Source organism: Eriocheir sinensis, chromosome 50 (assembly GCF_024679095.1).
Source record: "Eriocheir sinensis breed Jianghai 21 chromosome 50, ASM2467909v1, whole genome shotgun sequence".
In the NCBI taxonomy this organism is placed as follows: domain Eukaryota; kingdom Metazoa; phylum Arthropoda; class Malacostraca; order Decapoda; family Varunidae; genus Eriocheir; species Eriocheir sinensis.
Window position 1 is genome coordinate 5816780 of NC_066558.1, and position 27500 is coordinate 5844279.

A 27500-nucleotide genomic window follows, 5' to 3' on the forward strand; every position below is an offset into this window, starting at 1 on the left:
CAGATACCCATATTTCATCTCATTCAGGTGCATGATGTGATATCTGGCTCTGGAAGTGTCTATTTACATAATGAATTTTGATGCGTTGCATGTAAATAACATGAGTAGCCTAATATTCGAAATAGCCTAGGTTGCATTCAACATTTATTATTATTTACTGTTTCATTTTATTTCCATTATTAATCGTTATTTACATGCAGTAAATCATTATAATGCCCTTTATTTGCACTTGCAGAGAAAGATGTCTTTTAATATACCTGAAATGTGCTATCAACCAAAGAATTTGAAAAACCACAGATTATTCGACCATGACGTGACTGTGTTATTTGATACAAGCTTGTCTTTTCCTGAGCTTGTATGTTAGCTTATCGATGCAAACGACTGAGTTGTTGTTTGTATACATAAACATTCAAATATATTAGTGAAAAATAAGCTTGAATGTCTATTGCAACAGTTGAATTTCACGTATTCACAAACTAGAAATGCACAGGTTGAATCATCCATCGAAATATCCGTTTTGTTGGTTGACAGATGAAATGAAACAGACTCTACTACTACTACTACTACTACTACTACTACTACTACTACTACTACTACTACTACTACTACTACTACTACTACTACTACTACTATTACTACAACTACTGTTACTACTACTACCAATAATGGAAAAAAGTATGACCACTGATAAAACAATGATAATAATGATAATAGTAATAATAATAATAATAATAACAACGATGATGATGATGATGACGATGATAACACCTGCGGGAGACACCGGCCGGGGTAATCAGTGGCTCGCTAATTAGCCGCCCTCACCTGTCAGTCTTCAGGTGAGTCAGGGGAAGCCCCGAGTCCACCTGAGCACTAATTACCCCCCTCCTCCTCCTCCTCCTCCTCCTTCTCCTCCTCTTCCATCTCTTCCATCGCCTCCATTTTACTCCTCTTATTTTTTTTTCCTAGTCTTCATTCTCCTCTTTCTCCCTCTTTATTTCTTCCTCTTTATCCTCCGCTTTTCCCTCCTTCCTCTTCCTCCTCCTCTTCTATTTCCTCCTCCATTTCTTCTTTTCTTTCTTTGCTAGTCTCTCTCCTCCTTCTCCTCCTTATATTAATTTTCTACATTGATTTTTTTTTCTTTTTTATCCTCTTCCTTCTTCACCTCCTCCTTCTTTCCTCCATCTCCTCCTTCTCTCCTTCCTCCTCTTCCATTTCCTCTTCTCTTTTTTTTCCTCATCTTCTTTTTCCTTTCTTCTTTTTCTTCTCTATTTTGTTTACTCCTTTTATATACTTCTTTTTCTCCTCCCCCTCCTCCTCCTCCTTCATTTCCTTCATTTATTCTTATTTTTCTTTCCTATTGTTCTTTCCTCTTCGTTCTTTTCCGTCTCTACATTTTATTCTCCATATTGTTTCCTCCTTTTTATCCTCCTCCTCCTCCTCCTCCTCCTCCATTTTCTCTTATTTCTCTTTCCTAGTCTTGTTTTTCCTTATGTTCTTTTCCTCTTTAGTTTCATTTTCTTTATGGTTACCGTCTTTTTTTTTCCTCCCCCTCCTCCTCCTCTTTCTTCTCTTCCATCTCCTCCTTTTATCTTGCTTTTCTAATCTTCCTTCTTTCCTCTTCTTCCTCTTTGCATTCGTTCTGTATATCGTTCCGCCCTCGTTATCCTCCTCCTCCTCCTCCTCCCCCTCCCCCTCCCCCCTTGGTCACCTGACTCGGCCCACTAATTAACAGGTGATGGACGAGATTCACTTGAGTTTCACGTTTAGGGATTAGGCCGCAGCGATATGTTGTTCTTGTCGTTGTTGTTTTTGTTGTAGTTATTATTATTATTATTATTATTATTATTATTATTATTATTATTATTATTATTATTGTTAGTGCGATTCTACCATACTAACTAGATGACAGACAGACAGACAGACAGACAGACAACCTAATAGAAAGACACACAACTACGAAGAAAGGTATAGACAGACAGACAGATATGACAGATAGATACATACATGCAGTTAGACAGACAGACAGACCCGGCAGGAATACAGACAGACAGACAGACAGACAGAGAACGATAGACAGACACACAGATGAACAGTTAAACAAAAAAAGACAGATACATACACTTACACACAACTAGACAGACAAACACAAAGACAGACAGACAGACAGATATACAGACAGACAGAGAGATAGAGACACACTGAGTTAGAGAGACAAAGAGGTAAAGACACACACACACACACACACACACACACACACACACACACACACACACACACACACACACACACACACACACAGAGAAAGAAACATAAAGTGAAACAAATTGAAATAAAGACAAACATTCATATATACAAACAAACATTAGACAGGCAGACAGACAGACAGACAGACAGACAATAAACAGACCAACACACATGACTTGCAGATGATGGTGAAATGACACGTGTTTTGAATGCCAGATTTTTTAATTAAGTTTCACGCGTGAGAGAGAGAGAGAGAGAGAGAGAGATTCAATACACCATGGCAACGTTGCTCTCTCTCTCTCTCTCTCTCTCTCTCTCTCTCTCTCTCTCTCTCTCTCTCTCTCTGTAGTGCTTTTCAATTTTCAACACTTTCTATTTATTTTTCTTTCCTTTTATTTCTCTCTTTTGCTTCTCCCTCCTTCATTCTCCTCCTCCATTTCATTCTTCTCTCCCTTCTCATTCTCTTTCTTTTTCATTCTCTTCTCTCTTTCATTCCCCTCTCTCCCTCTCTCTCTCTCTCTCTCTCTCTCTCTCTCTCTCTCTCTCTCTCTCTCTCTCTCTCTCTCTCTCTCTCTCTCTCTCTCTCTCTCTCTCTCTCTCTCTCTCTCTCTCTCTCTCTCTCTCTCTCTCTCTCTCCTTCCTCTCTCTCTCTCTCTCTCTCTCTCTCTCTCTCTCTCTCCTCTCTCTCTCTCTCTCTCTCTCTCTCTCTCTCTCTCTCTCTCTCTCTCTCTCTCTCTCTCTCTCTCTCTCTCTCTCTCTCTCTCTCTCTCTTCCCTTCCTATTCAATTATTTCCTTACATTCAATTATATACCTTTCTCTTCTCTTCTCTTCTCCCTTCTCTTTTCATACTCTCTTTCTCTTTTTTTTTTATTTAAACAAATTTTTACAAAAGGAGGAGGCTCAAAATTACACTTTTTCGGTATAATTATTCTAAGAGCCTGTGTATGGGACAGATTGAATTGTCGAATGTTGAAACATTCAAGCATACAAATACAAAATACGAAAAAAATTAAGAAAACATGTAAAAACAATATGGAATAACGTCAGTTTGTCACTTTATATTTATAGTTTATAGCATTAGCGCACTTGTGTGTCCCTCACGCCACCTGTGAGCAGCCAGCTTCACCTGCTGCGTGTTCATGTTCTCCACCTGGGGAGTGGCTGCCGTGAACATGTTCCACAGGCGTGTGGTCCTGGCTGTATATGTGCGCTGGTGCTGCCTGGAGTGTGATCGAGGCACCTCCACGAGCTGGTCACCGGAGAGTGTAGTCCGGGTGAACCTCTGGGCAGCGCGTGGAGGGAGCCTCAAGCTGCTGAGGTGGGGAACCCCCTGCACCTGGGCTTTGTGGCACACCACCAGTGCTGAGACATCACGGCGGTGCTCCAGCGATGTCACAGTGGCAGACGACTCCTCCAGGTGCTCGCTGGCCTCCACCAGACGCAGTGCTCGTCGCTGCACTGCGTCGAGCCTCTGCATGTGGGTGGCAGCACTCGCCATCCAGCACAGGGCACCGTACTCCAGATACGGACGTATCTGTGCCTTGAAGAGAGTGAGGATGCCCCGTGGGTCGAGGGATCCCGCTACTCTTCGCAGGGCAGAGACTCGCAGGGAGGCCTGGCGGGCAACAGCTCGGACGTGGAGGTCGAAGCGCAGGCTTTGGTCCACAGTCACTCCCAGGACCTTGATGTGGTCCTGTAGGGGCAGACTCTTGCCTCCAAGACGCAGCTGGCCTGAGACTGCTCGAGAGGCGTCTGGGGACCGTGAGATGATCATGGCCTGCGTCTTCTCCGGGGCGAGGGTGACCTGCCACTCCTCTCCCCACTGCTCCACCAGGCTGAGCTGCCTGTTGATCTCCTCGACGGCGCGCTGGCTGTCGGGGCGGCAGTAGGAGCGGGAGAGTGTGCAGTCATCGGCGTAGGCTGACACTGCCGATAGTTGCCGGAGGAGATCGTCGATATATATGCTCCACAGGATTGGGCCAAGCACGGAACCCTGTGGAACTGAGGCATGCACTGGTGAAGGCCTTGATGACTGCCCGTTGATCACCACCTGAAGGGTCCTCCCCTGGAGGTAATCCTTGAGCAGCATCAGTAGGGCACCTTGGACACCTTTGGCGCGAAGCTTCTCAATGAGCCTCGCGTGCCAAACCCTGTCAAAGGCTCCAGCAATATCCAGGGCTACCACGAGTGTGTCCAGGCCTTCATCCAGTGCGTCTTGCCAATCCTTGGAGAGGAGGAGGAGGAGGTCCGCGGTGGACCGGCCAGGCCTGAAGCCAAACTGTCTATCTGAGAGGAGATGGCTCTCACTCAGATGCTGACAGATGGCTGCAGCCACCACACGCTCCAGCACCTTGCCCACCACAGAAAGCAAGGAGATGGGCCTGTAGTTGCTGGGTTTGGACCTCGAATTTTTCTTGTGGACCGGAACCACACGCGCCTCCTTCCATAGTGAAGGCCACTTGCACTCCCTCAGGCAAGACGTGAAGACGGCGGAGAGAGGACCTGAGAGCTCCTTGGCACAATTCTTGAGGAGGCGTGGGCTTATGTCATCCGGGCCAACGGCTTTACCTGCGTCCACCGCGCTGAGCAGCCGCTCAACCTGCCCTGCCGTCACCGACACAGAGGAGACAACACGGTCGGTTTCCTGTGGCAGCACAGGTGCGGGTCGTCCCGGGTCACCAACCTTTATTTTCTTGGCGAATAGTTCAGCCAGGAGGGAGGCTTTACCTCCACTGCTTGTGACCGTGGAACCGTCAGGCCTGGTGAGTGGAGGGACGGCATGGGGTTGGTTAGCCCCCTGCCGCTCCTTAACGAGGCTCCACCAGGTTTTGTTGCCAACTCCTGGGCCGCAAAGTTTCCGCTGCTGGTCCTCTCTCTGTCGCCTCTTCGCCCACGCGCAGGTAGCTGTCATCCGTTTGCAGGCCTCCCGGTGTTGGACCTTATTTTGGCGTGACGGATGACGCTTGTACCTCTCCCAGGCGGCATGCTTGGCCTCGGCAGCAACCCGGCATCGGAAACCGAACCAAGCGGGGTCACTAGGCCTGGCGAGGTACACCCTGCTGGGGACACATTGTTGCTGGAGGGCAAGGAGCTTGGTGGTGAGAGCCCGTGCCTTGGCCTCGGCGTCCCCAGCCAACAGGGTCTCCCAGTCCGTGTCCTCCACGGCGTGTCTCATTGACGGCCAGTCGGCCCTCTCCCAAAGCCAGATGGTGCGCGGGACTGCGTCTTCCCTCTCTGTGGTCAGCTCAACCCGAGCCAGTACGGCATAGTGGTCAGAGCTGCCCACTGGCCCCAGCTGCTGGCAGCGGAGGCTGGCCTCGGGGAGGTCCGATAGCACAGGGTCCAGTAGCCCTCCTCGCTCATGTGTGGGGAAGGTTACGTGGTTTACCAGACCCTGCACCGTCAGTAAGTTATCGAAGGCTCCCTGCTCCAGGTGGAAGTTTAGATCTCCCACCACCATCACGTGGGAGCACTGGTGACGCAGGAGCAGGGTGTCGAGCTCCTCCGTCAGGCAATCCAGAGGAGCCCGCCCTTGCCTAGGGGGGCGGTACATGACACAGGAGGAGACCACTGTTGTCCGTCAGTGCCACCCTGAAAAATAGAGCTTCCGTTTGGTGAGGCAGCGTCACCTCGAGCTCCTGTACATTCAGGCAGTCCTTAAAGCAGGCAGCCACGCCTCCGCCTGCTCTGTTCTCCCTGTCCTTCCTCACCCAGTGGGAATAACCCGGGATTTTGCCAAACGTTGGCTCCACCTCCTCAGTGAGCCACGTTTCCGTCACAGCAACAACGTCGGCTCGATGGCGCAGGACAAAATTGTGGGTGAGGTCGCCAACATTTGTGCGCATTCCCCTGACATTGGCCGACACGACGGTGAGATGCCGGGTGAGGCGCCCATGCCCTCGCCGCCTCGCGTTGGCTTGGCAGGGAGGTGTGGTGGTGAGGCGAGACGTGTTAGTGTCTGCCCTGCCACGAGGGGGCGGGCCAGGTGCGGTGAAGCTCAGGCTGTTGTTGGTGATGTTGCCAGGTGGGGGGCTGCTGGGTGTCCTGAAAGGGCTGCTGAGGGTGGAGAGTTTGCTGCCTCCCCAAGCCTTCCGTCAGGACTCTCCTGAGCAGCATTTCCTGGCGATGGTCAGCAGCACGGCCGTAGCACGCCTCGGTTGTGTGGCCGGGGCGGAAACAGTATCCACACCGGCGTCTTTCCCCTCCTCTGATCTCCCTCGGTGACCTGACGTCCTGTGAGTGAGTCAGGTGGGGTGGGGGGGGTTGCGTGCTCTCTCTCTCTCTCTCTCTCTCTCTCTCTCTCTCTCTCTCTCTCTCTCTCTCTCTCTCTCTCTCTCTCTCTCTCTCTCTCTCTCTCTCTTGCCGCAGGACAAAGGAACACGTTCATGACATGTCTGAAGGGTGGAGGAGGAGGAGGAGGAGGAGGTGGTGGAAGAGGAGGAAGAGGAGGAGGAGGAGAAGGGAAAGGATTGCAGTTAACTTCAAACATAATATGATATACTCTTTCTAGCGTTTCGAAAAGGAGGAGGAGGAGGAGGAGGAGGTGGTGGAAGAGGAGGAAGAGGAGGAAGAGGAGGAGGAGGAGGGAAAGGATTGCAGTTAACTTCAAACATAATATGATATACTCTTTCTGGCGTATACAAAAGGAGGAGGAGGAGGAGGAGGAGGAGGAGGAGGAGGACTGTTACAATTTAATCTTTCCTTAATTTGACGAATAACGAGATATGTTTTTTTCTTATAACAACAACAACAACAACAACAACTACTACTACTACAACTACTACTACTACTACTACTACTACTACTACTATTACTACTACTACTACTACTACTATTGTTTCTTTATTACCACAACTCTCTCTCTCTCTCTCTCTCTCTCTCTCTCTCTCTCTCTCTCTCTCTCTCTCTCTCTCTCTCTCTCTCTCTCTCTCTCTCTCTCTCTCTCTCTCTCTCTTTCAAATTAATTATCCACAGGTAAAAAAAGTTCACCTTCGTATATACTTTTTACAGGTGGCATTGCGGTCTTTCTTTTGTTTGTTTGTTTGTTTGTTTATTATTTTTTGCGTGTGTTTGTAAGAAGAGAAAGTGAAAGAGAAAAAAAGGAAGGAATGAAACAAAGAGAATGAATGCGAGAGATAGAGAGGAGGAAGATTAGTAGGAGGAGAAGGAGAAGAAGGAAGAGAGGAAAGTGATTGTGGAGAGAAAGAGAAAATATTGGAAAGAAGAAGAAAAGTAGGAGAAGGAATGATAAAGGAGGCAAAAAAAGAGGAATAGAAGGAGGAGAAGATGGAGGAAGAAGAGAGGAAGAGAGGAAAGAAGTTGAAGAAGAAAGAAGTAAGGAAAGGTTGAAAGTTATTAAAAGGGGGAAGAAAAGGAAGAGAGAGAAGGAAGGAAGGAAGGAAGGATGGAAATGGACGCAAGAGGAAAGAATGAGGGAGAGAAAGGAAGAGAGAAGAGAGAAGGAAGGAGGAGGAGAAGGAGAAAAACAAATGAAGAGAGATTGCAAGTGTTTTCTCTCCCTTTCTCTCTCTCTTTCTCTCCCTTCCTCTCCCCCTCCCTCCCTCCCTTCTTTATTCATCTCTCCCTTTCCGCCACTCAATCTTTCTCTCCTTCCCTATTTTTCTTTCTCTCTCCCCTCTTTGTCTTTTCTGTGTTTCTCTCTCTCTCTCTCTCTCTCTCTCTCTCTCTCTCTCTCTCTCTCTCTCTCTCTCTCTCTCTCTCTCTCTCTCTCTCTCTCTCTCTCTCTCTCTCTCTCTCTCTCTCTCTCTCTCTCTCTCTCTCTCTCTCTCATTAATCTTTCTTGCTTTGTGATGGAAGGAAGGAAGGAAGGAGGAGGAGGAGGAGGAGGAGGAGGAGGAGGAGGAGGAGGAGGAGGAGGAGGAAGGAAATATCTCTTACTTTCTCTTCCCTCCTCTCTTTCTTTCTTCCTTTCTTTTTCTTTCTTTCTTTCATATTTTCCTTTATATCTTCATTTCTCTTTCTTTTCCGTTTATATTCTCCTTTCCTCCCTTTATCCTTCTTTCCTTAATTCCTTCCTTTCTTATTCCTTTCCTTTCATTCAATTTTCCTTCATCGTTTTCCCTCATAAATTTTCATCCTGTTCTTTCCCTTCTCTTTCCTTTTTCTTTCTCTTCTTCATCTCTCTCTCTTTTCTTTCTTCCCTTCCTTTCCCTTCTTCCCTCCCTTCCTTTCTCTTCTTCCCTCCCTTCCTTTCCCTTCTTCCCTTCCGTTCCTTTCCTTTCTTTCCTCCCTTCCTTTCCCTTACCTTCTCTTTTCTTTCTCTTCTTCCTCTTTCATTCTCTGCTTTCCCTTCCTCTTTCTCTCACTTTCCTGCCTCTTTCTTTATCTTTATTTCCTTCCCCTCTCTTCCCTTCCTCTTTTCTTCCTCACTTTCTCATCTCTCCCTCTCTCTCCCTCCTCATCTGTTCCCCTCCCTTCCTCCCTTCCTCACTCCATAATCTCCTCCCCTTATCTGTTCTCCCCTCCTGTTCTCTCTCACTCTCCCTCTCTTCCTCCCTCTCTCCCTCCCTCCCCCTCTCGCTCTCTCCCTCCCTGTCTTTCATCTATTCTGTAAAGGTTAATACCCAGTCAGGTAATGATTGATGCTATTAATCTCTCTCTCTCTCTCTCTCTCTCTCTCTCTCTCTCTCTCTCTCTCTCTCTCTCTCTCTCTCTCTCTCTCTCTCTCTCTCTCTCTCTCTCTCTCTCTCTCTCTCTCTCTCTCTCTCTCTCTCTCTCTCTCTCTCTCTCTCTCTCATTAACATACAAGCCATTAATGAATTCAAAACTACCTGCCTAATAATGTAGGTATACACACACACACACACACACACACACACACACACACACACACACACACACACACACACACACACACACACACACACACACACACACACACACACACACACACGTCATTGATTTCCTTTTATCATGTTTTTATTTTTACTTGCTTTATTTGTTAGTCATTATTATTATTATTATTATTATTATTATTATTATTATTATTATTATTATTATTATTATTATTATTATTATTATTATTATTATTATTATTATTGGTTTATGTTTTACTTTGTTTCTCCTTATCTTCTCTTTCTTGTTCTCCTTTCCTCCTCCTCCTCCTCCTCTTCCTCTTTCTCCTCTCATTTTCTCTCTCTATAAATTCTTTCTCATTTTTCTTTTTCCTTTCCTCATTTTCACTTCTTTTCTTCCTTTTATTATTCCTCCTTTATTCTCGTTCCTTCCTTCCTTTTTTCTTTCCTTCTTTCCTTCCTTCTGTCCTTCCTCTTCCTCCTCCTCTTCTCCTTTTTTTCTGCCCTTATTGCTTCCTGCTTCCTATTTACCTCTTACTTCCTCCTCCTCCTCCTTCTCCTCCTCCTCCTCCTCCTCCTCCTCCTCCTCCTCCTCCTCCTCCTCCTCTTCCTCCTCCTCCTCCTCATGTGCGTTGTCGCGAATTAACACACATTAGTATACACATGGCCGCGCACACGTCGCAAGATTGTGTGTGCGTGTTTTGGTGCACACACACACACACACACACACACACACACACACAACGTCTCCTTTAGCCAAGTTATGTTCTGTTTGAAATGCTTTTTTTTTTTTTTTTACTTTCTGCTCTTCGTCCTTCTCTTCCTTCCTTCCTTCCTTCTTTCATTCATTCCTTTCTTCCACTTTTCTCTCTTTCTTTCCTTTGTTTTCCTTCCTTTCTTTTGTTCTTTTTTCCTACCCTCCTTCTTTCTTTCCTTCCTTCATTCCTTCATTCATTTATTTCTTTCTTCCTTCCTCCTCCCTTTCTTTCCTCTGTTCTTCCTTCCTTCCTTTTGTCCTTCCTTCTTTCTCTCCTTTCTTCCTTCCTTCCTTCTTCCTTTCTTAATCCTTTCTCCCTACCTTCCCTATGTTATTCCTTTCTTTCCTTTGTCCTTCCCTCCTTCCTTCTTTCCTTCCTTCCTTCCTTCCTTCCTTCCTTCCCCCTCTTAGTTACGTTTTTCCTATTCTGCGACCTTCCTTTTTTTCTTTTTCTTCCTTTCACCGTTCCTATTGTTTTGCTTTTCTTTCCTTTCATCTTTTTCTTCTTCCTTCCTTCCTCTATCTTCTTTTCTTCCCTATATTCTTCCTTCGTTTCCTCCGCTCCTCACATCTCTCTTTCTTTCCTTCCTTCCTTTACCCCTTTCTTCCTTTCCTCTCTCTATTCTTCCTCACTTTCCTCTTTCCTTCCTCTTGCCAGTGTTTTCCTTCCCTCCGTTCTTCCTCAGTTGCCCTTCCTCCCTCCCTCCCTCCCTTTTTCTTTAATTCCCTCCGTTCTTCCACACTCTGCTCTTCCTTTCTTTCGTGCATCACTTCTTCCTTCTTTCCTTTCGTACCGCCTCACTTTCCTCTTCCCACCCTTCCTTCCTTCCTTCCTTCCTTCCTTCCTTCCTTCTCTTCGTCCCGTGTGTGGAAAGTTTTGCTCAAGTTTCTGGTGCATGACTTTGTGTGGCTGACAACAACAACAACAACAACACGAAGTGCGGTGGCAGACTTCCTTACCTGTGTGGTAGGCGGGTAATTGGTTCAGCCCCGCCCCGCCGTGCCTCACCTGTGTGCCGCGGGGCGGGTCATTAGTGGCCTTGAGGACGGGTGAGGGCACTCGTGTGGCCGGCCAGGTGGGCGGGGCGGGGCGGGGCGGGCATTGATGCTCCTTACTGCTGCTGCTGCTACTGCTGCAGCACCTTTGCTGCTGCCTGTACTACTACTGTCACACAAAGCGGCTTTGGGGGGGGGGTGGTGGAGGGTAGGGGGGGGAGTAAGTGCCTGGAGCAGGACATGAGCGGTGCAGGGAAGGGGAGGGCCAGGCAGGGCAGGCAGGGACTGGCTGGGGTGTGCGGCGTGTGTGTACTCACCGATGGTGGTGATGACGGTGAGGGAGTAGAGGAAGGAGCCCGCGAAGGTCCACTGGTAAGCCGAGGTGTGGGCCGTGGCGGGCGCGGGCTGGGGCGGCGGCCCCCCCTCGTGCAGGCGCGTAAGCAGCTTCTCGCTGAACTTGAGCAGCTCCTGCTCGGCCACGCGCGTCCAGTTGTCGCGGTAGAGGATGTTGAGGGACTCCGTGATGGTCCAGAGGTGCTCCACCGTCTCGTGGCGCAGGCCGCGCGCCTCCTGCCGCAGCGACTCCATCACGGCGGCGTCGCGCGGCGCCTCGGGCGGCGGCGACACCTGCAGCGCCACGCCGCCGCCCTCGATGGTGGCGAAGAGGAAGGCGCCGGCCACGGTGTAGAGCAGCACCATGGCGCACACGCCCACGTTGGAGCACAGCGCCGCCGCCACGCGCGAGCAGCACGCCGAGCACCGCCCCAGCGACCGCGCGGCGCCGCGCGTCTGGTACTGCAGCGCCGGCAGGTCCCCCGCGCCACCCCGCGCGTGCCCGTGCCCGTCCATGGCCCCGCCGGGCCCGCCGGGCCCCCGCACGGCTACTGCTGCTGCCGCTCCTCACCCCTCACTCCCGGCCCTGCTGCCCCGGGGGCCGCGCCGCCTCACAGGCGCCGTCAGGGCCCATGCCAGGGGCGGGACACTCAGCGGGTACCCCCTACCGCCGCTGCCAGGGCACGGCGGGGCGGGGCGGGCCTGTCTGGTGTGGGGGGTAAGAGGTGTGGGCCTGCTAGGCGGGGTGCGGGGGTGGGGCGCGGCGGGGCGGGGCGGGTCAATGGGCACGTCGTGTTCCGTGAGGGGTGTTGCTGCCACACCCGGCCCGGCCAGGCTCAGGCTGACACTGCCGCTGGGGCTGTGATGACGCTGGTGGCGGTGGTGGTGGTGGTGGCGGTGGTGGTGGTGGTGGCGGTATTGGTATTGGCCAGGTAGTGACGGGTCCTTGTTGTGACCACTGCTGCTGCTGCTGGGGACACAAACACCTGCTGCTGTAACACCCCCACACGCCACACACCCGACGCCCGACACACGGTGCAACCTTTCCTTCTCTTCCTCCTCTACGCTCTCTCCTTTCCCTTCACTTCATCTCCCTAATCTCTAAATTTTCTTTTTTCCTGCCTTCTCCCCTTCCCTTCCCTTCCTTTCCGTTCCTTTTCGTTCTGTTCCGTTCAGTTTCGTTCCCTTCCCTTCTAGTCCTTCCCTTTCTTCCACTCCGTCATTCTCTACTTCCACCCCTCACCCTCCATCCCTCACCTTCCTATCTCCCTTCCTCTTTTATTCCCTAATTCCCTTCCCCTCTCCCCACTTTTTAACCTCACTTCCTATCTCTCCTTATCTCTCTCCCTTATTCCATTCTTTGTGCCCCCTCCCCTCCCTCCCCCTTCCCCTTCCTCCCCCCTTCCCCTTCCTCCCCCCTTCCTCTCCCCCATCACCTCAACACTAATTTTGCCCCCTCTCCTCCCTCCCGTGCCCCCTCCCCTCCCCCATCACCTCAACTGTAGTACTCAGCCCCGCCACGTCAAGGCTGTACACGCGCAAAATGACCCTTAACGACCCCTCTCCGCCGCCACCAACATACGCACGCACGCCACCTACAGGGCCTCCTTCATACCCTCAAAACCCCGACTGTCGTAAGGTTAGGTTGGGATGGTTAATTTAGGTTAGGTTAGTCTAGGTTAGGTTAGGTTAGGTTAGGTTAGGTTAGGTTAAGTTAGGTTAGGTCAAGTTAGGTCAGATCAGGTTAGGTTAGGTTAGTCTAGGTTAGGTTAGGTTAGGTTTGGGTTAGGTCAGGATTAGGTCAGATCTCTAGGTAAATTCAAGTTAGGTCAGATCAGGTTAGGTTAGGTTAGTCTAGGTAAGGTCAAGTTAGGTCAGATCAGGTTAGGTTAGGTTAGTCTAGGTAAGGTCAAGTTAGGTCAGATCAGGTTAGCTTAGGTTAGTCTAGGTTAGGTTAGGATAAGTTAGGTCAAGCTAGGTCAGATCAGGTTAAGTTAGAGTAGGTTAGGTTAGGAAGGGTAAGGTTAGGATAGCTTAGGATAGGTTAGGTCAGGTTAGGTTAAGTTAGGTTGTTAGGTCTGATCAGGCTAGATTAGGGTAGGTGAGGTTAGGAAGGGTAAGATTAGGATGTCTTAGGATAGCTTAGAATAGGTTAGGTCAGGTTAGGTTAGGATGAATTAGGTTAAGTCAGATCAGGGTAGGTTAGATTAGGATGGGTTTGATAAGGATAGCATAGGATAGGTTAGGTCAGGATGGGTCAAGTTAGGTTAAGTTAGGTCAGATCAGGTTAGGTTAGGGTAGGTTAGGTTAGGAAGGGTAAGATTGGGATGGCTTAGGATAGGTTAGGTCAGGTTAGGTTAGGATAAGTTAGGTTAAGTTAGGTCAGATCAGGTTAGGTTAGGTTAGGAAGGGGAAAAGAAAAGTAAGTAAGAAAGAAAAAAGAAAAAGTAAGTAAGTATAAAAGTAAGATAAGAAAATAAGATCAGAAATAGTAAGATAAAAAAAAAGAAGAGAAAGAAGCGAAGGAGGAAATAGGAGAAAGGGAGACAGAGGAAATAGGAGAAGGGGAGGTACGGGGGGGGGGGGAGGGAGGGGTGGTGGGGGGGTAGGGGGGGTGAGCTGACTGTCTGCTGTACTGACATGTGGAAGGAAGAGGCTGAGGGGGATTAACGTACACACACACACACACACACACACACACACACACACACACACACACACACACACACACACACACACACACACACACACACGCACAAACACACACATCTCCTTTGCCATCCTATTCTCTCTCTCTCTCTCTCTCTCTCTCTCTCTCTCTCTCTCTCTCTCTCTCTCTCTCTCTCTCTCTCTCTCTCTCTCTCTCTCTCTCTCTCTCTCTCTCTCTCTCTCTCTCTCTCTCTCTCTCTCTCTCTCTCTCTCTCTCTCTCTCTACAAAGGACCTTTAATTACCTTCCCTTGGCTCAGGTGTTCTTCATTACCTCCTCCTCGTCCTCCTCCTCCTCCTCCTTCTCCTCGTCCTCCTCCTCCTCTTCTTCCTCTTTTTCCTCTTCCTCCTTCGACATAGGGGCTTTTCCACTCCAACTAATGTTATCTCTCTCTCTCTCTCTCTCTCTCTCTCTCTCTCTCTCTCTCTCTCTCTCTCTCTCTCTCTCTCTCTCTCTCTCTCTCTCTCTCATCCTTCATTCAATTTTTCAATCTCTTTCAATTTTCTTATTTATTCTCTGTATCTTTTTTTTTTCTTTATATTTTCATTCATTATTTTTTCTTTTCTTTTCCTTTCTTTTTCCTTTTCTTTGTTAATATGTCTGTCTCTCTGTTTGTTTCTCTCTCTCTCCTCTCTCTCTCTCTCTCTCTCTCTCTCTCTCTCTCTCTCTCTCTCTCTCTCTCTCTCTCTCTCTCTCTCTCTCTCTCTCTCTCTCTCTCTCTCTCTCTCTCGATCAGCTCATTTCCCATTCTTTCAAACCATTTCTTTTAAACACGAGATAAATTAACTCACTCATTCTTTCCTTTACTATCGATATAAAACTATTTCTCTTATTAATTCATTTTGTTTGTATTGAAAGTGAGGAGGAGGAGGAGGAGGAGGAGGAGGAGGAGGAGGATATGGTTGTAGTACTTAGTGGAGTAATATTTAGAGGAAGGAATTATGTAATGTATTCAGCAGGAGGAGGAGGAGGAAGAGGAGGAGGAGGAGGAGGAGGAGGAGGAGGAGGAGGAGGAGGAGGTAGAATTATATAAGGCGGCGAGATGAGGAGAGAGACGGGCGTGTGTGTGTGTGTGTGTGTGTGTGTGTGTTTACTTTACGACCGCTCAGGCTTTCAGTGTTATAGAATGATAGTAATAACAACAACAACAACAACTACTACTACTACTACTACTACTACTACTACTACTACTACTACTGCTACAATTGCTATTAGATGTATATATATGTTCTCATAAATCGCCTTGCTCTTCCCTCCTCCTCCTCCTCCTCCTCCTCCTCCTCCTCTCCTTCCCTCCCCCTCTCCCTCTCCTCTTCCTCTCCTTACGATCTCTTCAGATGCTCCTCTTCCTCTTCCTCTTCCTCCATGACACCACTGAATGTAAGAGGCGTGGCGGAGGAAAGAGGAGGAGGAGGAGGAAGAGGAGGAGGAGGAGGAGGAGGAGGAGGAGGAGGAGGAAATAATGGGATGGAAGGAGTGCTACGTGACAGAAAGCGTATAAGAAGAGGAGGAAGAGGAGAAGGGAGGAGGAAGAGGAGGAGGAAGAGGAGGAGGAGAAGGAAGAGGAGAAATAAGTAGGAAAGGAGAGAAATTGGGTAGGCGTGGTTGAGAGGACATAGAGGAGGAGGAGAAGGAGGAAGAGGAGGAGGAGGAGGAGGAGGAGAAGGAGGAAGAGGAGGAGGAGGAGAAGGAAGAGGAGGAGAAAGAAGTAGGAAAGGAGAGAAATTGGGGAGGCGTGGTTGAGGGGACATGGAGGAGGAAGAGGAGGAGAAGAGTAGGAGGAGGAGGAGGAGGAGGAGGAGGAGAGTGACCCGCCACACTGTCGCCTCCAGTAAGATTCTCTCTCTCTCTCTCTCTCTCTCTCTCTCTCTCTCTCTCTCTCTCTCTCTCTCTCTCTCTCTCTCTCTCTCTCTCTCTCTCTCTCTCTCTCCGGATGTCGTGTTTATGTCGTGAGTGGATGTTTCGATTTCTCCTCCTCCTCCTCCTCCTCCTCCTCCTCCTCCTCCTCCTCCTCCTCCTCCTCCTTTTTATCTCAGGTTTATCATGTTCCTCTTCATCCACGTCCGCTTCCTCTTCCTCTTGACATTCTTCTGCCTCTTTGTCTTCTCTTGTCTTCTTTCTTCTTCTTCCTCTTTTCCTCCTCTTTATTTCTTCCACTTTTTCGTTTTTCGCTTTTACTTATTTGTTTTATTTTTTGTTGTTATTTTCCTTTTTTTTTGTCTTTCTCTTTTTCATTTTCCTCTTCCTCCTCTTCCTTCTCCTCTTTCTTCTTCTTTTCTTCTTCCTCTTCTTCTTCTTTCTCTTTCTCCTCCTCCTCCTTTTGATTTGCTTTTTCATATTTTATTTCTTCCTTCTGGTGAGCTTCCTCCTCCTCCTCCTCCTCCTCCTCCTCCTCCTCCTCCTCCTCCTCCTCCTCTTCCTCCTCCTCCTCCTCGCCGCCAAACTTCTCCTCTTGATATGAAGGGTTGTGAAACATGTCATAAGAAGAACATGGGAAGTTTTACTCCTCTTCTTTCCTCTTTATTTTTCCTCTTAACTTCTTTTCCTCTTGATTTTCTTCCTCTTTCTTCCTCTTTGATTCTGTATTCGTCTTTTCTTGCCGTCCTTTTCTTTTTCTTATTTTATTCCTCTTTATTATTCCTCTTGTTATTCTTCTTCCGTTTAATTCTTTCCTCTTGATTTCTTATTTTCCCTTTATTTTCCTTTTTATTTTTCTCTGCCTTTTTTTTCCTCTCAAATTATCCTTTCTTTTCTTATTTTTCCTCTTCCATCTCCTCTTGATATCTCTTTTTCCTCTTTTTCCCTCTCTTACTTTCTCTATATTTTCCTCTCAGCTCTCTTTTCCTTCTCATTTCTCCTTTTTCCAGTATCTTTTTTTTCCTTTTAATCGTTTTATTTTTTATTTTTCCTCTTGATTCCTCTTTTTCCTTCGTATTTTCCTGGTGAATTTTCTTTTCCCTGATTTTCCTTATGAATTCTCCTTTTCCCTCACAATTTTTCCTCTTCAAGCTCCTTTTTTTCTTTTCATTATTTTTTCAAGTTCTTTTTCTATTTTATTTTTATTTTTTGTTTCTTTTTATTTTTGTTTATTTTTTATTTTTCTCTTTTTTCTTCTCTTTTTGTCCCTCTTCAATCTTGTGTCCTTTCTTCTCTTTTTCTTCTTCTTCTTGTTATTTCCTTCTTTCCCTCCTCGTAATGTTTTTTCCTATTATTCTTTATCTTGTTTTTCCCCATTTTCTCCTTTTTTCCTTTTTCCTCTTTCTTTTTATTGTCTTTTTCTCTTTCATCCCCCTTCAATTATTTTCCTCGTGTCCAAGTTTTCTTCTTTTCATTTTCTCCTTTTTTCCTTCCTTTCTTTCCCCTTCTGTCTTTTTTATTATATTATTTTTTTTTTCCTCTAACTTCTCCACCATCAGCTCCTCCTCCTCCTCCTCCTCCTCCTCCTCCTCTTCCTCCTCCTCCATGATCTCCTCCTCCTCCCCCTCCTCCATTCTCATTTTTCCATTTTGTTTTCTCCTCCACCCTCTCCTTAGGCCTATTCCTCCTCCTCCTCCTCCTCCTCCTCCTCCTCCTTAGTACCTCCATATCTCCTTTCCTAATTAACTCTACTTTCTTCTGTCTCCTCCTCCCCCTCCTCCTCCTCCTCCTCCTCCTCCTCCTCCTCCTCCTCCAAGTTGAGTAGTGTTATGGTAGAAGTGTTTGTGTGTTTGTTTGTTTGTTTGTGTCTTGAGTTCTTTTTCTCTTTTTCTTTCTCCATTTTTTCTTTTTTCTTTTCATATTTAAAAAGTTTTGTGCTGGATTTTTCTTTCCTTTTTTTTTCCTTTTTTTTTACAGCTGTTTTGAGGTCTTGTTTTTATCACTTTGTCCTCTCTCTCTCTCTCTCTCTCTCTCTCTCTCTCTCTCTCTCTCTCTCTCTCTCTCTCTCTCTCTCTCTCTCTCTCTCTCTCTCTCTCTCTCTCTCTCTCTCTCTCTCTCTCTCTCTCTCTCTCTCTCTCTCTCTCTCTCTCTCTCTCTCTCTCTCTCTCTCTCCTATTCTTTCTTTTATTCCTTCTATTTCTCTTCTATATTCCACATTTATCAGTTTCTGCTTTATCACCTCTTCCTTTCTTTTTCTTCTTTCCATCCTTCCTTTCCTCTTTCCCTTCTTCACTACCATATATTTTCTCCTTTTCCTTTACCTTCCCTGTTATCCATTTCTTTCTCTCCTCCCTTTGCTCCCCCTTTCTCTCCTCTCCATCCTTTCCTTTCTCTCTACTTTCCTCTCTTTCATTCCTTCTCCCTTCCCTTCCTCAATTCCTGTTTCCTTCCTCTCTCTCTCTCTCTCTCTCTCTCTCTCTCTCTCTCTCTCTCTCTCTCTCTCTCTCTCTCTCTCTCTCTCTCTCTCTCTCTCTCTCTCTCTCTCTCTCTCTCTCTCTCTCTCTCTCTCTCTCTCTCTCTCTCTCTCTCTCTCTCTCTCTCATACACCCTCTTCCATTCGTTATTTTAGTTCCTTTTCTAATTTTCTTTTTATTTTCGTTTTCCTTCATGTCTTCCATATTTTTTTATTTCCTTTTCTTACGTTTTTTCTTGATACTTCCTTTCTTCCTTGCTTTATCTCTTGCTTTCTTATATATCATTCATTCCTTCTTCCCATTCTCTTTCCTATATTCTTCAAACCTCTTCTCCTAACTATACCTTTTCCCCTTCTCTCCCTTTACTGCTCTTTCCATCCCTGTCTCCTTCCTTTTACCCCATCCTTCCCTCATTTTCCATTTGCTGTTTCCAGTTTTCCCTCCTCGATTCTTTCTCTCCCTCCCTCCCTCCTTCCCTCGTTCTCCTTCTCCCTGTCACCTTTTTCCTTCCTCGCCATCTTTTCCCTGCCTCCCTACCTCCCTCCCCCCCTCCTTCCCTTCCACACATTGCTCAAGATAATCTCATCAACACACTGTACCGACGCGTTTGTGTGTGTGTGTGTGTGTGTGTGTGTGTGTGTGTGTGTGTGTGTGTGTGTGTGTGTGTGTGTGTGTTCGGAAAGGAAGTAGAGGAAAAAGGAAAATAAATAGGGAAGAGGAGAGAGGAGGAAGAGGAGGAGGAAGAACATGGATGAGAGAATAGAGGAGGACAAATGAGAGAGAGAGAGAGAGAGAGAGAGAGAGAGAGAGAGAGAGAGAGAGAGAGAGAGAGAGATTAAAGCAAGTATGGTGGCGCAGTTTTGATGTTCCCTGAATGTGTGATGAGATATTTTTATCAAAGAGAAGACCTAATATTCTCTCTCTCTCTCTCTCTCTCTCTCTCTCTCTCTCTCTCTCTCTCTCTCTCACACACACACAAGTTAAATACTGAAATACGGCTTAGAAGTACCGTAGATTTTCTTATCACTACTTCTACTACTACTACTACTACTACTACTACTACTACTACTACTACTACTACTACTACTACTTGTTGATGTGCCTTAGCTACTGTTGTTGTTATTGTTGTTGTTGTTGTTGTTGTTGTTGTTGTTGTTGTTTTTAAAGTCTAGTATAACGAAGTCGATTTTAACTAACTTTTACTATGTTACCTGATCTCCTCCTCATGCTCCTCCTCCTCCTCCTCTTCCTCCTCCTCCTCCTCCTCCTTCTCGTTCTCCTCCCCCTTCGCGCTCTCTCCCTCTCTCAACAGTAATAAGAAAACAACAATATCATCTCCTTCAATTCCACAAAGTTCCCTTCCAATTACTGTTTTTTTGTGACTTCTGGCTTCCATAATATTACCAACAACATGAGGGGCGGAAGTAATGAAGGAAAGTAAGGAAGGAAAGAGAGAAGGAAAAAGAAGGGAAAAGATATAGGAGTGTGTAAGAATGTAGAGAATAACGAAGAAATAGAAAAGTAAGAGGAGTAATGAGGATAAGAGAAGGAGGAAAACAAAAAAGAGAAAGGAAAAGAAGAGGACGAGGGGAAGTAGTGAAGGAAAGTAAGGAAGGAAAGAGAGAATGAAAAAAGAAGAGAAAAGAATATAGAGAATAACGATGAAATAGAAAAGTTAGAGGAGTAATTTGGATAAGGAAGAAAAAAGAAAGGAAGGAAAAGGAAGGAAAAAAAGAAGGAGAAACAAGAGAAAAGATGTAGGAGTGTAAGAATATAGAAAATAACGATGAAATAGAAAAGTAAGAGGAGTAATGAGGATAAGAGAAGGAAGAAAAAAGAAAGGAAGGAAAAGGAAGGAAAAAAAGCAAGGAAAGAGAGAATGAAAAAGAAGGGAAAAGATATAGGCGTGTAAGAATATAGAAAATAACGAAGAAATAGAAAAGTAAGAGAAGAAATAAGGATAAAAAAAGAAGAAAACAAAGAAGAGAAAGGAGAGGAAGAGGACGGGAAGGAATATGTAAAAAGAGGAAGAGGAGAAAGAAACGGGAAGAAAAAGAAGAAGGAAGAAAAAGAAAAGATATGGAAGAGGAAAGTAATGGAAAAGAGAATTGAAAGAAGAGAAAGGAAAAGACAAGGGAAAGTAAGAAAGGAAGGAAGAATGTTGAGGAAGGAAGGCAGAAAAGAAAGGAAGAGAGGAATGAAGCAAGGAAGAAAGAAATGAAGAAAAGTAAATGAGAAAGAAAAAGAAAACGAAGAAATAATGAAAAGCTGAAGTAAATACGAAATCTATGAAACAAAAAAACATAAAACTTGTGGGAAAATACATAAAAAATAAGGAAAATAATAAGAAAAATAAAAAGAAAACGATGAAAAGATGAAGAAACCAAAAAAGATGAGAAGAAAAATGTAAAAAAAGAAAAAAGTAAATAAAAAAGAGAGTAAAGAAGAAAAGAAAATAATATATATAATGTAATATGTATGCAATAATAATAATAATAATAATAATAATAATAATAATAATAATAATAATAATAATAATAATAATAATGAAAGTAATAAGATTAATAAAGAGAAAACTAATTAGGGCTGAGCAACGTCGAGAGAGAGAGAGAGAGAGAGAGATTTGGAGTAATGGAGAAAAATGAGAGGAAGGGTTATCTTGGAGGAGGAGGAGGAGGAGGAGGAGGATAAATACGTATAAAATTAAGATGAGATTTACACGTCCTCTTTAACCTCCTCCTCCTCCTCCTCCTCCTCCTCCTCCTCCTCATTAAGCCCCCCGAGGTGTTTTCAGTATAAGGGATTGAAGCCTCTTAAGAATCCTCGACTCCTATTGTCTTATGCTCCGCCCTGTTGTTCTATCACTTATACTCTCGCCGCCTTCAGGGGTTTATACTTCTCATTTATTCGTGTACTTATAGAATTTTTTTGAGGCGGGGAGAGAAGGATGTTGTTTATTTGTTTGTTCATTGTTTGTGTATCTCGTCTTGTTTGTGTTTTGTGTTTTTGTTTGTTTTTTGTTTGTGTTTATCGTCTTGTTTGTGTTTTGTTTGTTTGTTTGTTTTTTGTTTGGGTTTCTCGTCTTGTTTGTGTTTTGTGTTTTTGTTTGTTTTTTGTTTGGGTTTCTCGTCTTGTTTGTTTTGTTGTTTTTTTGTTTGATTTCGAATTCTTGTTTATAGTCACGGTTTTTCATTTTTTTACTTCTTTTTTTCATTTCCTTCTTTTTGCTTGTTTGTTTGTTTGTTTGTTTGTTTGCCCTCGAATTCTTGTTTATAGTCACTCACGGTCCTTCCTTTTTTACTTTCTTTGTTTCTTTTCTTACTTTTTCTTTCTTATCTTTCTTTGATATCTTTTCTTTTTTCTTTATTCTTTTTTTTGGTGTTCTTGTTTACACTCACTCATATTTTCTTCCTTTATGTCTTTTTCTTTTTTCTTGTCCTACTTTTTCTTTTTTATCTTTCTTTGCTATCTTTTCTTTTTTCTTTATTCTTTTTTTTGGTGTTCTTGTTTACACTCATTCATTTTTTCCTTTTTTCTTTCTTTCTTTTTTTCTTTTCTTACTTTTTTCTTGGGTCTTTCTTTACCATATTTTCTATTTTCTTTTCTTTTCATTATTCTCCATTTCAGTTACTTTCTTTTATTATTTTCTTATTGTTTTTCTTTGTTTCCTTCCATTTATTTTTCTTTTCTTATTCCTTTCTTTCGTCTTTTCTTCTTTCCTTCCTTCCTTCTTTCTTAGTCTCTCATTTCCTTTCTTTCGTGTCTTCCTTCTTCCCTCCTTTCTTTTCTCTATTTCTTATTTAACTTTATCTTTCTTCTCCCTTTTCTTTTTTCCTTCATTCTCTCGCTTTTCTCTTCTTTCTCTTCCTTCTTTTTTATTTTCCTCTTTCTGTTTATTCCTTTCTTCCTCTCCCTTTTATTTATCTTTATTCTCCTCATCTTTCTCTTATCCTCATTATGCTCCCTCCCTCTCTCTTCTTTTCCTCTTCTTTATTCTCTCTATTTTCTTCTTTCTCTTCCTTTACTTTCTCTTTTCTTCTCATATTTCCTCTATCCTCCTTCTCTTATTTCTCTTTCTCTTCATTCTCTTTCTCTTCCTCTTTCTCCTACCCTCATTACTCCTCTTTCTCTTCTCTCTCTTTCTTTTTTCTCTTTTCTTCTCATATTTCCTCTATTCTCCTCCTCTTTTTCATTCTCTTCTTCCTCCTCTTTCTCTTCATTCCCTTTCTCTTCCTCTTTCTCTTAACCTCATTACTTCTCTTTCTCTTCTTTTTCTTCCTCTACTTTCTCTTTTCTTCTCATATTTCCTCTATCCTCCTCTTCTTCTGCATTCTCTTCTTCTTCTTCCTCTTCTTTCTCTTCATTCTCTTTCTCTTCCTCTTTCTCGTATCTTTTTTACTTCTCTTTCTCTCTCTTCTTTCTGTTTCTCTATTTTTCTCGTATTTCCTCTATCCTCCTTTTCTTCTTAATTCTCTTCACTTCCTCTTCCTTCTCTTTCTCTTCCTCTTTCTCTCTTCTTTCTCTTCCTCTCCTGCTTTCTCTTTCCATATATATTTCTTTTCTCTTTTACTGGACTGTTTCATCTCATTTCGCTAAACGTGTCCTCCTTCCTTTGTGTCCTCTCTCTCTCTCTCTCTCTCTCTCTCTCTCTCTCTCTCTCTCTCTCTCTCTCTCTCTCTCTCTCTCTCTCTCTCTCTCTCTTTAGTAGACTCATCTCCATTTCTCCTTCTGTCATTATCTCCGTTTTCCTTTTCCTCTCCTTTCCTCCCTCATTTTACGCTTTCCTCCTCCTCCTCCTCCTCCTCCTCCTCCTCCTCCTCTTCCTCTTCCTCTTCCTCTTCCTTGTCCTCTTCCTGTTCGTTCTCCGGTTCTTGCTCCTCCTCTTCCTCTCCTCCTCCTCCTCTTCCTCTCCACCTCTTCCTCCTCCTCCTCCTCCTCCTCCTCCTCTTCTCTTCTCTGTCCCCTCTCTAATTCATCTTTGTCTTCCGGTAATGACTCTCTCTCTCTCTCTCTCTCTCTCTCTCTCTCTCTCTCTCTCTCTCTCTCTCTCTCTCTCTCTCTCTCTCTCTCTCTCTCTCTCTCTCTCTCTCTCTCTCTCTCTCTCTCAGGTGTGTTATTAGTCCGCATTCCACCTGTCCACTTATCTCACCTGTCCTTAATTAGTAACCGATCACACCTACTACTACTACTACTACTACTGCTACTACTACTACTGCTACTACTACTACTACTACTACTACTACTACTACTACTACTACTACTACTACTACTACTATGACTACTACCACCACCATCACCCCCACTTCTACTACAACCCTTCCCCACTACTACTACTACTACTACTACTACTACTACTACTACTACTACTACTACTACTACTACTACTACTACTACTGCTACTTTTTTTTGGTAGTAATTAAGGTTCATGTTCCATATATTGGGTCACGTCGTCTCTCTCTCTCTCTCTCTCTCTCTCTCTCTCTCTCTCTCTCTCTCTCTCTCTCTCTCTCTCTCTCTCTCTCTCTCTCTCTCTCTCTCTCTCTCTCTCTCTCTCCTCCTCGCCTCCACCCTTCCTCCACATGCCTACACGCACACACGAACACACACACACACACACACACACACACACACACACACACACACACACACACACAAACACACACACACACACACACTGGTTTATATATTGTGTGCATCATAGTTTTACATTACAGCCGGAAACACACACACACACACACACACACACACACACACACACACACACACACACACACACACACACACACACACACACACACATGAGAACAAAGGGGCATGATTTTTTTTTTCTCTTTATTTTGTCTATTTTTTCAGCGTAGTTTTAAGTAATGTTTTTTTTTTTCACTCATGAGTTTAATGGCGTTGACGAGAACATCTGGGATTAATTTGTCTGTTAATTTCTTTGTTTATTTATTTATTTGTGTTTTATTAAGTGTCTTTTTATTCTTTCGTCAAACAATTATTATTTATTTTTCTATTTTTTATTTTTTATTTATTTTATTTTTTAGTTGTTTTTGTTTTCTTTCTGTCTTTGTCTTTATTATTTTTTTCTTTTATTCATTTTTCTTTATCACTGTTTCCTGTTTTCTTTATTTCGTCTGTCTCTTTCTCTTTATTATATTTCTTTTGTTTATCTTTCTTTATCATTGTTTCCTGCTTTCTTTGTTTCGTCTGTCTGCGTGTGTCTTTCTTTCTTATTTTTATTTACCTATTTGTTACTTTATTTTCATTTTTTTGTTATTCTATTAGAGAAAACACGGAAACAAGTAATTGGAGGAGAAGGAATGGAGGTAAAAAGGAAGAGAATAGAGAGAATGAAGTAGGAAGGGAGAAGTGAAAATAAGAACACAGAAAGAGAAAGAAAGAAGCAAGAAAGAGGAAAGAGAATCATAATGGAGGAAAAAAGTAAAAAAAAAGAAGAAACGACGATAAAGAAGGAAAGAGAAAAGTTAAAAGGTCTGAAAAGAAAGTGAAAGAGAGAAAGAAGTAGAAAAGTAGAAATGAAAACAAGACATAGAAAGAGAAAGAGAGAAGCAAGCGAGAGGAAAGTGAATCAAAGAGGAGGAAAAAAGTTAAAAAAAAGAAAAAGTAGAAACGACGATAAAGAGGAAAAAAGAAAAGTCAAAAGGTGAATAAAGAAAGTGAAATAAGACCATGAAAAGAGAGAGAGAGAGAGAGAGAGAGAGAGCAAAGGCAATAAAAATGTAGAGAATAAAAGAAAAAAAAAGAAAAGACAGAAAAAGGTCACAAACAACATCAAAGAAAAACAACAAAAACAAAAAGGTAAAAACAAAGGAGAAAAAAATCAGTAAAAAAAACGAATAAAATGAAATAAAATACAACGCGTGTGGGGCCATAACGAGAGAGAGAGAGAGAGAGAGAGAGAGAGAGGGGGGGGACAAGCAATGAAAGATGAAACTCGAAAATAAAATAGAAGAAAGAAAGAAAATAATGATGGAGAAAATAACTGAGAGAGAGAGAGAACAAGTAATGAAAGATGAAAACCGAGAGAGAGAGAAGGAAGAAGGAAAAAGAAGAATTGAAAAAGAAGGAAAAGAAGAAGAAAGAAGAAAAGAAAGAAAGAAGGAAAAAGAAGAAAAGAAAGGAAAGAAAGCTGAAAGAAAAGAAGAAAAAGAAAGAAGAAAGAAAAAGAAGAAAGAAAGGAAAAAGAGAAAGAAAGAGAAAAGAAAAAGAAGAAAAAAGGAAAGAAGAGAAGAAGAGAACGAAGGAAAAAAAGAAGAAAAAGAGAGAAAGAGAAAAAGGCAGAGAAAGAAAGAAAGAAGAAAACGAACGAAGAAAGGAAAAAAGGAAGAAAAGAAGAAAACGAGAGAAAAAGACAAAGAAAGAAAGAAAGAAAAAAACGAAGGAGCGAAGGAAAAAAGAGAGGAAGGAAAAAAGATGAAAAAACTAAAAGCAGGAAAGAAAGAATGAAGAAAAAAAAACAAATTAGAAAACAAAAAAAGCGATATTATTCTTTCTTTTCTTTTCTCTTATTATCGTTATTTCTATTTTCTTGACGTTTCTTGAATAGATGATAAATGAAGAGAAAAGAAAAACAAAAACAAAAGCAATATTATTTTTCCTTCCTTCCTACACTGGACCTATTCACCTCCTCCTCCACTCCTTCCTTCCTTCTCTCATTCTTCCTTCTCTTTCTCTTCTTTTCTTCAGTGCACCTCTTCCTCTTTTCCTGTTTTCTCTCCTTCTCTCCTTTTCTCCTTCTTTTATCTTCTCATATTTCTATTTTTTATCCTTCTTTATCCTTCCTTCCTCCTCTCTCATTTTTCCTTCTCTTTCCCCTCTTTTCTTCAGTGTACCTCTTCCTCTCTTCCTATTTTCTCTCCTCCTCTCCTTTTCTCCTTCTTTTATCTTCTCATGTTTCTTTTTTTTTATCCTTCCTTATCCTTCCTTTCTCCTCTCTCATTCTTCCTTCTCTTTCCCCTCTTTCCTTCAGTGTACCTCTTCCTCTCTTCCTATTTTCTCTCCTTCTCTCCTTCTTTTATCTTCTCATATTTCTTTTTTTCATCCTTCTTTATCCTTCCTTCCTCCTCTCTCATTCTACCTTCTCTCTCCCCTCTTTCCTTCAGTGCACCTCTTCCTCTCTTCCTATTTTCTCTCCTTCTCTCCTTTTCTCCTTCTTTTATCTTCTCATATTTCTTTTTTTTATCCTTCTTTATCCTTCCTTCCTCCTCTCTCATTCTTCCTTCTCTTTCCCCTCTTTCCTTCAGTGTACCTCTTCCTCTCTTCCTATTTTCTCTCCTTCTCTCCTTTTCTCCTTCTTTTATCTTCTCATATTTCTATTTTTTATCCTTCTTTATCCTTCCTTCCTCCTCTCTCATTCTTCCTTCTCTTTCCCCTCTTTTCTTCAGTGCACCTCTTCCTCTTTTCCTGTTTTCTCTCCTTCTCTCCTTTTCTCCTTTTATCTTCTCATATTTCTTTTTTTTTATCCTTCTTTATCCTTCCTTCTCTCATTCTACCTTCTCTCTCCCCTCTTTCCTTCAGTGTACCTCTTCCTCTCTTCCTATTTTCTCTCCTCCTCACCTTTTCTCCTTCTTTTATCTTCTCATATTTCTATTTTTTATCCTTCTTTATCCTTCCTTCCTCCTCTCTCATTCTTCCTTCTCTTTCCCCTCTTTTCTTCAGTGCACCTCTTCCTCTCTTCCTATTTTCTCTCCTTCTCTCCTTTTCTTCTACTTATTTTATCTTCTCATATTTTTTTTTATCCTTCCTCCTCTCTCATTCTACCTTCCTTTCCCTTCTCTTCTTCCTATTTTCTATCCTTCTCTCCTTTTCTCCTTCTTTTTTCTTCTTATATATCTTTTTTATGCCCATTTCTGTCTCCGTCTATCATTTCTCTCTATTTGCTTGTCTTTCTGTCTATTTTTCTTTCTGTCTATTGCTTGTCTATTAATTGTCTATTTTTTGTCTTTCTATCTATCTATTTTATTTCTATTTCCTCACCTTCCCTTTTTTTCCATATTTATCACCTCATTTATCTCCTTCTTTACCCAACGTTTCTTTATATCTTCAACAAAAGCGATATTGTTTGTTTCGGTATCCATTGTTATCTTCGTTTATAGTTTATCGACCTTTTTATTTACACTGGGATTAACTTTCATATTTCATTGTGAGCGCGAGCACTTACGCCGGCCTTACCTGCGTCCACCTGGCCCACCTGAGATTAGCGATGTGTTTACCTGTGTGCGGAGTGATGGGACACGGCTTGCTCTGTCTGCCTGTCTGTCTGTCTGTCTGTAACTTTTCTTTTTTTTATAT

At 43.7% G+C, this 27500-nt stretch overlaps 1 protein-coding gene across 3 annotated transcripts in view; it reads right to left on the reverse strand.

Annotated features, from left to right (window-relative positions):
- The window catches only part of LOC126982307 (TWiK family of potassium channels protein 7-like), a 124983-nt gene that overhangs the window by 88735 nt on the left and 8748 nt on the right, over positions 1-27500 (reverse strand). Inside the window, exon 2 of one of the 3 annotated variants that reach the window (XM_050834303.1) lies at positions 11131-12113. In XM_050834303.1, the coding sequence (XP_050690260.1) occupies positions 11131-11662 (532 nt within the window). In that variant the 5' untranslated portion in view covers positions 11663-12113. Of the gene's footprint in view, positions 1-11130; positions 12370-27500 lie in introns of those variants that run through there. The other 2 variants (XM_050834302.1, XM_050834301.1) reach the window with 2 other exon arrangements.